Source organism: Mirounga leonina, unplaced genomic scaffold (genome assembly GCF_011800145.1).
Source record: "Mirounga leonina isolate KUSES-001 unplaced genomic scaffold, KU_Mleo_1.0 Mir_94, whole genome shotgun sequence".
Classification (NCBI taxonomy): Eukaryota; Metazoa; Chordata; class Mammalia; order Carnivora; family Phocidae; genus Mirounga; species Mirounga leonina.
This window is the reverse complement of record NW_023270855.1, coordinates 50,144,175-50,155,446: the sequence shown is the minus strand read 5'-3', so window position 1 is coordinate 50,155,446 and position 11,272 is coordinate 50,144,175. Positions and strand designations below refer to the sequence as shown.

At 52.9% G+C, this 11,272-nt stretch overlaps 1 protein-coding gene across 1 annotated transcript; it reads right to left on the bottom strand.

The window, feature by feature from the left end:
• Positions 1-461: 461 nt before the first annotated feature.
• FARSA (phenylalanyl-tRNA synthetase subunit alpha) lies at positions 462-10,033 on the bottom strand. The gene is made up of 13 exons (XM_034996980.1): positions 9,863-10,033; positions 7,675-7,812; positions 7,493-7,591; positions 7,290-7,408; positions 6,268-6,360; positions 6,056-6,184; positions 5,864-5,979; positions 4,207-4,291; positions 4,013-4,112; positions 3,753-3,921; positions 3,571-3,648; positions 3,302-3,416; positions 462-2,603 (listed from the first exon to the last, which is right to left on the bottom strand). Exons 1-13 carry the CDS (start codon positions 10,007-10,009, stop codon positions 2,465-2,467), a joined length of 1,527 nt encoding a protein of 508 aa, XP_034852871.1. The 5' UTR covers positions 10,010-10,033; the 3' UTR covers positions 462-2,464.
• Positions 10,034-11,272: the final 1,239 nt, after the last annotated feature.

Sequence of the window (11,272 nt, the reverse complement as noted above, 5' to 3'; positions counted from 1 at the left end):
TTACAACTCAATAATAAGACAACCCGACTTAAAAATGGGCAAAAGATTTGAATAGGCGTGTGCAAAAGTCCTGAGGTGGAAGCAAACTTAGTGTGCTTAAGGAGAAGCCGGGCCTGGTGGGGAGGGAGAACAGGGAATGGGGATAGCTGTGGGTGAAGGATCAAAGTTGGGCAGGGGGCCAAAGCAAGAGGTTGGGGTTTTGCTCCAATTCACTGGTCAGCGTCCATGTGGGAGAGGCAGCAGGAATCCTGTGCGGGGCTTTGTCGCCTGTCACACAATGACCAGAGCACCCATGTTGACACTACATTCTGGAGAATGTGGTTTGAATCCGGTCTCTTACCAGCGAGAGGGGCTGGGGGCGGGGCATAAAACTGCCACTCATTCTCAAAATCCATTTTTGCCTGTAACTGAGGCAATAAAATCTAAAACATCAGACTATTGTAAGGGTTGCAGAGATAAACTTCTAGAACAGAGTTTAATAAACAGCAGCTAACATTAGTATCTTGTGGCAAAGCCACCATGTAAACAAAATGTACATTCCTGCAGCATCAGATTTGAAGATTATTTATGAGAAAAATCTCAAAAGATTCACTGGTAAGCACACGCGTACACGCACATGCACACATACACATTGAAAAGAAACAAAAGCAACACACAATATGCAGGACGATTTTTTTTTTTTTTATGGTGCAGGGTCTGTATAACTTCTGAAAATAAGCAAAATCAAACTTGCTGAAGTAAAATATGTAGTAGCAAAAGTTTAAAAACACATGAGAAAGAGAAAACACCACATTCAGGAGGGAGCAATCTCAGTGGGGTGCTGCCAAAAGGAACTAGGACAAGCCCATAGGATCTTCAAACCATTAGTCACAGATCTAAGATGCGTAAGATCCAAAACAAATATAGTCCGCGTTCAGATTTGATCCAACTGGGGATGGATTCCTAAGTGCTTGTTGTGTTAGTTTATGCTATATACACTTAACCTTCCCCACCCACCTTCCCTTTTCTGTGACTTTACCCCTCCCTCCATTTCTGTACTTATCTATGTCTCCAGTGTACTCCCTTTCCCCCAGGTCCGCTCCCTGAGTCAGCTTTGCCCACTGCTGAGTCTTCATTCAGCTTGCACGCTGCTGGCACTCAGGAGGTGCACATTTGTTTCAAGAACGAGTATTTTTCTGTATGACTGAATTATTTAATTTGAAATACAGAAAAAAAATCAACCGAGTAGCCCTTGGGAGATTGGTGCCCCCACACCCAGGGCCTAGAGAAGCCCACAGCCTCAGCTGCTGACTGTGCTGGCTATTAACGGTGACCTCACGGTTCTAGAAGAACTGTTTACGTTTCCAAAAGTGCACTGACCCTGAAGACATGGGGTGAGCAACATGGAGACTGAGAGTTGCTTTAAAATTTTCACAGAAATAGAGACCCCACTCACGTTCAACGTGGGTTCATGAAGCTCTATCCTACTCATCTTCCTCCTCTGAGCTCCCGTGAAATTCTCAGGAGACCATTTTTTTAAAAAAGAGTGGCTTTTTAGGGAGAGGATGGAGGGATGAGTGGGTGGGAGCACAAAGAACTTTTAGGGCATCGAAAATACTGTGATACCAAAACAACGGACACACATCATCACACGTTTGTCCAAACCCAGAGAATGTACAACACAGAGCGTGGACCACAACGTAAACCATGAAGTTGAGGTGATTAGGATGTGTCTATGTAGTTCACTCATTGTAAGAAATGCACCCCTCTGGTGGGGATGTTGATGGTGGGGAGGCTGTGCACGTGACGTGGGGGCAGAGGGTATATGAGAAATTTCTATACCTTCCACTCAATTTTGCTGTGAACCAGAAATTGCTCTTTTTTTAAAAAGGGGGAAGGGGGCAGCTTTAATGAAACGCTTAAAAAAAAACTTGTTTTATTAAAGCTGCCCCCCCCGTGCTGTCACCCCACCATGCCTGGCTCCCAGGGGGAATTGTGGCACCTGCCTTGGCCTTCCCCTCCCATATGCCCCTTCCCCAGGGATGGGGACTTCTGTTCATCTAGAAGAGAGCCTGGCACCACCAGGTGATGGGTAAATGCTTGATGGAGCTAGTCTTCCCCAAGGGGTTGGTTCAGGCAAGCCAGGAGCTCCCAAGGATCCAGGACCCCTAACCCACCACTCCTCATACCCAGGGCTCTAGCACTCCTCCATCCCTAAGGAAAGGCACCATATGAGGACAACTGCCCACTTTATTAGCCAGCAGCTGGCCTGCAGGGCTCCCTAGGGCCCACCTTCATAGATCGAACCTGCTACTTGCTACCCTGCCCCTGGGACCTTGGGGCAGGTACGGAAGAGATACGAGGGGTGGGGGTGAGGGGGATGGCCTCACAGAGGCCTTATAAATACAAGGGGGTCACTGGCAGGGATGCTAGAGGGCTGGACAGCTGGGGCTCAGGGAAGGCAGGCTATCCAGGGTGGTCCATGTCACGCGGCGTCCTGTGTCTGTGGGGGCCCCGGTTCGGCGTCCAGGCGGCACAGGGGACCATCATACACCATCTGCAGGTTCACCTTGTGGCCCACCAGCTCCCGGATGTTGTTGATGCCGTATTTGATCATTGTTGGGCTTGGGGGGGGGGGGGGGGAGGGAGGAAAACAGTTTTAACACTCAGTCAGGTCGTGCTCTCCTCTGATCAGGCCCTCTCTGATGGTTCCCACCTCCTTAAAAACCCAGGTTGTTCCCGGGGCTCACAAGGTCCTGAGTGATCTGTCCTGTCACTTCCCCACCCTCATCTCCTCCCACTCTACCTACTCCCCCTCTCCAGCCACATTGGCCTCCTCCATGTTCTCCAAATACATCACACACATGCTTACCTCTGGGTCTTTGCACTGGGTGTTCCCGCTGCCTGGAACACCCTTCCGCGGATGTGCCCCCAGCTTACCCGTGATTTCACCCGCCTCCGGTCTTTGCTCCGATACTACCTCCTCCTTGAAGCCTTCCCTGACAACCCTGTCTCCTTAGCCCTCCCTACTGTGTTCTCTCTATAGCACTTGCTGGCTGCAGACACACTCTGAACTTCATTTGTTCAATTTACTTATTTGTCTTGCTAATTGCCATCTTTCTCACTGCACTACGAGCCCAGCATCGCAGAGGCAGGGATGTGTGCTGTCCTACTCCTAGCACAGGACCAAGCATATAGCAGACGCTCACTAAAAGGCTTGTCGAATGAAGAACAGACGGATGGGGCTGAAGGTCTGCAGGCCCCCATGCCCAGCAAGTCACCTGTGTGACAGCCAGACACACTAAGTGGCTTAGGCACTCACCGCTCCAGGGAGAGGCCCCAAGCAATGACTGACACGTTTTCGGGGAGCCCCATGGGCAGCAGCATCTCAGGGCGGAAAAGCCCAGAATTCCCGACTTCCACCCACTTCTTCAGACCTATGGGGGTGGGAGAAGGATAGGGCAGGTTGTGTGGATGACACTGGGTCTGGCAGTGGTCTTGGGAGTGGGCTTGGCAGTGACAGGGACCCAGGCTTAGCTGTGGGCAGCCTGAGACATCCCTCCCCATCCCAGTGCCAGGTTCCACCCTGACCTTGGTGGTAGCTGAACACCTCCATGCTGGGCTCCGTGTAGGGGTTGTAGGCCGGCTTGAAGCGCAGCTGGGTGATACCTGGGCAGGGGAGGCGGGTGAGCAGAGGGGTGGAGGATAAGCCTGGAGGCATGGCATCCTCCCATGGCTCCACTAGCACCTCCCACCGCAGCCTGCCTGCCTACCCAGCTTGGTGAAGAACTCCCGCAGGATGCCCATGAGGTGGCCTAGGGTGAGGCCATGGTCAGCCACCACGCCCTCAATCTGGTGAAACTCGGCCAGGTGTGTGGCGTCTAGGGTCTCGTTTCGGAACACGCGATCAATGGAGAAGTACTTGGCTGGTGTGAAGGGCTTCTGGGAATGACAGGCGGGCCAGGCCCGGGAGGAGGTCAGAAGGTCAGTAGGACGGCCCCCTGCCTCCCCCACTGCCTGGGCTGAGCTGCACCTTCTGGGCCAAGCGGTAGAGGGCACGGGCGCTGGCCGACGTGGTGTGCGTGCGCAGCAGGTTTTTCCGGGCCTCCTCCAGCTTCCACGTGTACTTGTACCTTCAGGAGAACAAATAGGAAGTCCGCGTTGTGGCCTTCAGACCCCCCAACCTTCTCCCCCGCCTTACACTGCAAAGTCCTGGTCCTGCCTCACCCCTGTGAGCCGTAGCCACCCTGAGAGTGGGTCCGCTTGACCCGATGGACGTAGTCCATTGGGAGCTGCAGGGCCTCAGCTGGATCTGGGCAAAACAGAGCATCATCTGGTCAGTGAAGGAGCATTTCTCAAACAGCCACTGCACTGAGGACAGCAACATGTGCAGCTCCCATCCTTGCCACCCACAGCAGCCAGGGGGTGCCCAGGAACACCCAAGTCAGTCACATCCTCCCTCTGCCCAGAACCCTCCATCTCCCTGGGTGTGGGGGCGGGAGGTGGAGACAAAGCTCTCTTTGGGGGCGCCTGGGTGGCTCAGTCGTTAAGCATCTGCCTTCGGCTCAGGTCATGATCCAAGGTCCTGGGATAGAGCACTGCATTGGGCTCCCTGCTCCGCGGGAAGCCTGCTTCTCCCTCTCCCTCTCCCCCTGCTTGTGTTCCCTCTCTCGCTGTCTGTCAAATAAATAAAAATTAAAAAAAAAAAAAAAAGCTCTCTTTGGCCACCCTGTCCTGTCACTGCCCGTTCCTAGTTGTTCACTCCCTCCAGTCACAGGGCCTCCCAGCTATCTGTGAGCATACCAGGCACATTACAGCCTCAGGGCCTTTGCACAGGCCTTTCCCTCCTGTAACTTTCCTTCCCATATATGGTTCTCTCCCTTACCTCCTTTGGCCTTTATGTAAACAAAGACTTGATTTTAAGTTGACAGCCTCTTCCCCTTTCACGCCAGTTTCCACTGTGTTTACTGCCATCTTGCATTACTGCATTTGCATACGACTCAGGATTTAATAAATATCTATCCCACCAGACACAGGTCTCACCAGGGCAAGGACTTCATGTTTCATTCAGGGCTGTAACCCAGATGTTTAACAAAGACCTTGGTACACAGGAAGGGCTTAGCAACCATTTGTTGCGTGAATGTGTGAATTCTTAAGATCCCTTTCCAGAAACATTAATTTTGGTGCACCTGAAAAGCTTGACACCAAATCCCAGCTCCACCACGTTTAACCTGTGTGACCCAGGGCAAGTGATGTTCCTTCCCCGAGCCCCAGCATCCTCCTTTGTAAAAGAGAGCGAACAGTGCTACTTCCTACAGTCGGCAGGGGAATTAGAACAGAGACTCGTGTACGGTGAGAACTTAGTAAGTTTTGGGTGCCATGACAATGATAACAATGCCATCGTTGTTCCTGGCCAGGCCAGGTAACCGGCAACCCCTGGCCTCTCCTGCCTCGGGGCGGGGGCGGTGGGTGTTAGATAATAACAACCATTGTGAAAAGTCATTCAATTTCAGACAGTACTAAACACAGTAAATGAAAGGAAAAATCGGAAACCACGCTGAAGACTAGAGATGAGGGACTTTTAGAATTCAGGGGGGCAAGGGCATGTCAAGGTGGCCTCTGTGAGGTAACCTGTCGGCAGAGGTTTGACGATCTGGGAGGAGCCAGCCTTGAAGATCTGGGAGAGGATGGTTCTTGGCAGAGAACTGCCCGGCAGCACAGGCAAGGGCCATGAAGTGGGCAGGAGGGGACATGGGAGGAGGTCACAGAGGTCGCCGGGACCAGCTCACACCGACCCGGCTGGCCACGCCGAGAATGGAGTTTATTCTGTAAACTGAGTAGGACACTCCAAAAAGTTCTGGATGGTGCGGCCAGTTCCACCCACCTCGGAGGAAGAAGGTGTCGTGTTGGTCACGCGCCGGGTGCTGCTGGGGCTGGAAAAGTGCATCAAAGTTCCAGAAGGAGCTCTCAATGAAGTTGTCAGTCGGCATCTCTGTGAACCTGGAGGGAGATGCGGCCTGACTGCCCTGCCTGTGCCCAGTGGCTGGGCCAGCCCCACCCCCGGCCCCGTGCTCACCCCATCTCCAGGAAGATCTGCCGGAACTGCGTGCGGACCTTGAGCAGAGGATGCAGGTGGCCGCTGTCTGGGAGGACGCCATGGGCCAAGAAGTTGTACGGCTTGAAGGGCCGGTCCCGCCAGGAGCCGCTGTTGGGGGATGCAAGGTACGTGGGCCTGGTGAGGGCTGTCCTTCCTCCTCGACCTGCCCCATTCCTGGGGTCACCCCCTACCTGGAGATCATCTCTGGGCTCAGCTCTGTCTCCTGCTTGGAGATGCTGGTGCTGAAGGCACTGCCTTTGCTCACCCAGTAGGTCTTCAAGGTCCTGCAGCCAGAGAGGAAGAGGGGACGCCACTGTCACCTCCTTCAAGAGGCTTCCCTATTTCCCAGCTGATGCTGACCCCAACACCAGCCACCAACTCACGCTGCTTTATTTTCCTCCTGACATTCATCATCACCTGAAATCCTCTTATTTAGCCCACACTCACATCCCTCTGTTGCTCACTTACTCGTTTAACAAATACTTAATGAGAATCTACTATGTGCCAGGGTCTACTCAAGGTAATAAGCATACAGCTGAGCAAGAATAATAGGTAGACTCTTAAGGATTTATTCCATGCCGGCAGGCTCTATTCCACTGAAATCATCCCACTACCTTGTGAAAAAGAGGCCATTTTACAGATGAGGAAACTGAGGCCCAGAAAGATCAGGCGACTTAGCCAAGGTCACACAACTGATAAGTGCCAGAGCCAGGACCTGGACTGGGCAGCCCCCCCTCCAGCCTGTGTCCTCATAACCATTATGCCACTTGGTATCTGCTCAAAGGGTACATCAGCCCTGTGAGAGAAGAGCCCTAGGCCTGTCCAGGTCCCGCCATTCAGTAAATTTCAGACACTGAAATCAGAGCTGTAAAGGAAATAAACACGGCACTGGTATGGAGAGTAGAAGCGAGCAGCTTTTATGGAACTCAAAGGGAGAGGGAGGTGTCAGAATGGCCTCTTTAAGGTGACACACAGGCAGAGGTTTGATGCCCAAGCCTGGCTTAAGGGAAGACCATTCTCGGCAGAAGTCACGGCATAAGCGAAGGCCCTGAGGTGGCATGAGCCTGGCACGAGCTCTTGACTACAACATGGTAAAGCAGAGCTGGGAGGACACTGACAGCACTGTGGCCCAGTCTGGGCGGGGTGACTCCGTCCCCCCAATCACTAGGATCAAGTGGGTGATATGGGACGGAAGGGGAGGGCACCCACTCACACTTCAGTCAGCAGCTTCCTCTTCCTGAGCTCACTCCTTTCCTTCTCACCCAGCTTCTCAACCTGTCCACCCTGGACCAGCTGGAGCCGCCGATGCACCTCATCCTCCACGCTGTCCACCTGCCATGATGACGGGTGTGAGAGGCTACTGAGAGGGCCGGGGGCCCCCCTGCTTGCCTGCCACCCCCACCTGCAGGGACTCACCACTCGGAACACCCGGGGCCCATCGGCTGCACTCTTGTCCACACGGATCCACTTGTTGGACATGGCCTTGCTGAAGCCCACCTTGCCGCTGGGCAGTCGCTGGGGAAGTGAGGCCACAGTGAGCGGAGCATGAGGGCCCCTTTGCCCCATCGCTTCCCTAGGCCTCGCCCCTAGGACCTTACCATGAGCTCGCTCTGGGCCAGGCCCTCCTGGGGGATGCTGCGAAACACCCGGGCCTCATGGCTGCCCTCCCGGGCCATCTCCTCGCCCTCAGCAGTAAGCTCCCAGCGCTTGGTGGAGCGCAGCTCAGCCTCAATGATCTGCAGGGAAATGGGGGAGGGAAGACCCGCAGAGACAGGGTTCAGAGCCAAGCACGCCCTCACCACAGCACTTGGGTTGCACAGCGCCTGAAGCCAGCTTTATTTTTTTTTAAAGATTATTTATTTATTTATTTGACAGAAAGACATACAGTGAGAGAGGGAACACAAGCAGGGGGGGTCGGAGAGGGAGAAGAAGGCCTCCCGCAGAGTGGGGAGCCCGATGCAGAGCTGGATCCCAGGACCCTGGGATCATGACCCGAGCTAAAGGCAGACATTTAACGACTGAGCCACTCAGGTGTCCCTGAAGCCGGCTTTACATCTGAGCTGCACCACTTCCCAGCTGAGTGAGTACCCCTCGCCGAGCTTCAGTTTCCCTTCTGTGACACAACGACAATGACAGAGACGACTCACATCTCCCAGGGTGAAGTAAAGTACTAAGAATGGTACCTAGCAGAAAATTAGTTCTTTCTATTGCTTTTGAACCTGAGAAAGATTTTAAGGCCCCAAGTGAATTGATTCGTCCCCACATTTAACGTGTTTGCATCTCAGTGCCCAGCGTGTCAGCAAAGGGCCTCCAGGTCCCCAATACACACAGGAATCCAAGGCTCCATGATGAGGATGGGTTCAGGTCGTGCACAGAGGAGCAAGGTTGGGTGGGGCCCACGGGACTTAGCTCCCTCTCCACTCTAATCCCCAGCTCTGCTCCTCACTCCCTGTGTGAACTTGGCAAAGTTGCTTAACTTCCCTGAACAAGTTTTCTTATGAGCAAGAGAAAGGTGTGATGGGCTCTACCCCAAGAAGTTTTCTTGAGTAATTACTGAATTAACATATGGAAAGGACATAGACTGTTTCGTTACCATCACTGTGTTAGGCCGAGCCACAATAAATAGCCACTATTTAACCTTCTGTGACCAACACAAGTCAATTTCACATCAACCAAGGTACTGACACCCCACACCCAAGGCCGTCTCTGCACTGATGACCTCAGGCTCTACAGCCTGAACGCTTAATTTCAAATCCACGTTTGCCTGTTCCTTCTAGTGACACTGATCAAGTTACTGACCAGTGCTCAAGAAGGTGTCCAGTCTGCAAAACGGAGATATCAGTGCTACCATCCCGGGGTAATGACAAGGACTAGATAATGAATAAAGCCGAGACCAAAGTGGGGCACAGAACATGAGCTTGATGAATATGCAGCCCAGTTATGTTTTCTGATTTGTAGCCCCGAGGATCCAGCCTTCTGGGTGGCCCATAGGCCTCTCCGAATCTTCCTCCTATGACTCTATCACCTTTTACTTGTCCAAGTCAAAAAGGCTGGGCTTCATCCCTGCTCTCCCTGCCTTGCCATGAAATCTCCTTTCATTCCCTCTCCTGAATCCTCTCTCCATTCCACCCGCCTCCCTACAACCAGACACCAGGCCCTCTAGCTTGGGGATGTGCCAACCTCTGCCTTCCTCCCCTCACCGCCAGTCCTGCCCCTGCCAATCCTTTCCCAAAGTGATGCAGACAGGACACACATCTGACTGCCTCCAGCTCCTGCCATGGCTCTCCAGTACCCCCGTGAGATAAAGACCTACAAGGCCTTGCAAATTTTGGCTCTACTAATGCCTTTCTACACCTGTTTCCCGTTCCTGCCATTGTTCCCTGGAGCTTTCCTCCTCAGCGCAGAGGCCCGACTCAGCCGTCACCGCTTCCAGGACGTTCTCCTTGACTCCCAAGCCTGGGCCAGCTGTCACCTCTGGGTTCCCTGTACTTCCTCTATCGCTCTGAGAGTACCTGAGTATCTCCCTCATTAGACCGCAACCTCCTCCTTGAGGGCAGCGACCGGGTCTCCCTTGTCCACCATCGTGCCCTCCCTGATGCCTACCATGTCTCAATGGACATTCACTGAGCGCAGAACGTCAGTGCTTCTGGGCTCTCACTTGCTGCCGACTCCCTGCCTGTGCACCCCAGGCTGGACACCCGAAGGGTTCTTCAGCAGGCAGGGCCTTCGGACAAGGGGACTTCAGGTGCAAAAGCGAGGAGGCCCGGCATCACGGATCCGACTCACCTCGCCCAGCGCTTGCAGGCTCTTCACCGCGCCCACAACGGCCTGGTGGTCCACGCCCAGCTTAGCTGCCAGGTCCGCGCTGTCCAGGCCGCCATCGGCCGCCTCTAGCTGCCGGAGCAGCACCTCCGCCACCGGGCCGTCCGCCATGGCTGCTGCCAGCGTGCTCGGCGTGTCCCGCCGGGGCCCGAACAACCGGAACCGGAACCGGCGCCGGGAGAGCGTCGCCATCTTGAGTGTGGCGGACCTGTGGCGAGGCCCAGGATGACGCCATCTTCAGTGTGGCGATCGAAACTTAGAGGGTGGGAGAGACTCAGTGCCCGCCTCCGCCCTAGCTAGACTAGTTGTGTCTGGTTGACCAGAGACGCCAAATGGAAGACCCCCAAGGACACAATCGCAGCGGTGTTTTAACTTTCATCTAGCCCCACTTCCAGCAAGTAGGCGGTGTGACCTTGGACTTCCCTCTCTCTGAGCCTAGGAGCCCTCTGCCCTTGTGGGATTCGCTCTTGGCCTGCAGGAGGGCTGTAGGTGGTGGGCTCCAGAGATAGTCATTCCGCTGATACCAATGACTTTTAAGTTTTTAAAGGGAGGCTAGGTAGGGACCATCCCTATTTATAAAGGGGAGAGGGGCTCACCTAATAATATAGTCAAGATAGCAGCTAACCTGTATGGACATCTCGTGTCCTCTGCCCAGTACTAAGTGCTTTGGGTGTGTTACTTCATTTTCTCCAAAACTTTGATGTAAATATTAATATAATCCCCCTTTCACGGTTGTGAAAATGGAAGCTCAGAGGGTGATCTGACTTCCCCACGGTTCTACAAGCAGTTGGTAGAGATGGTGTCAGAAACTATAAACACTTCAGATCCCACTGCAATCCCTGCATGCTCTGAGAAGATCAATGTGAGGGCAATAATGGAGACCCTAATCAGTACTGGCCCGTAGAAATATAATGCAAGACACAAATCTAATTTTAAATTTTCTAGTGGCAATGTTAAAAACAAAATGGATGAAATTAATTTGAAGAATCTACCAAACCTAATATGTCCAAATTATCATTTCAATATTATAAAATCACTAATGGAATATTTTATGTTCTTTTTTCATAGTAAGTCTCCAAAATCTGATGCGTATTTTACACTTATGACCCATCTCAGTTGGGACCAGCTACATTTCAAATGGTCAATAGTCACATGTGGCCAGTGGAGATTAGACAGTGCAAGTAGATTCTAATCCCATTTATGCCACTTAGCCAAGTCGCTTAATCTTTCTGTGCCTGTTTCCTTGCCTGGAGAGAGATGATATAAGCCCAGGTCATTGTGAGATTTAAGTGAAATACTGCCCACACACATACGCATACTCGCTAATACTAAATTGAGTGTGGACCATGTGACAAGCACTATCGTAAGCAGAAC

Bases quoted from the DNA above. Each gene is read 5' to 3' on its own strand.
- FARSA (XM_034996980.1), bottom strand. From the start codon at position 10,009: ATGGCGGACGGCCCGGTGGCGGAGGTGCTGCTCCGGCAGCTAGAGGCG. The intron at 7,813-9,862 runs GTGAGTCGGATC...ATTTCCCTGCAG, and splicing joins GCCTGCAAGCGCTGGGCGAG to ATCATTGAGGCTGAGCTGCG. The intron at 6,361-7,289 runs GTGAGTGGGTGC...CTCTGGCTGCAG, and splicing joins AGGAAGCTGCTGACTGAAGT to GACCTTGAAGACCTACTGGG.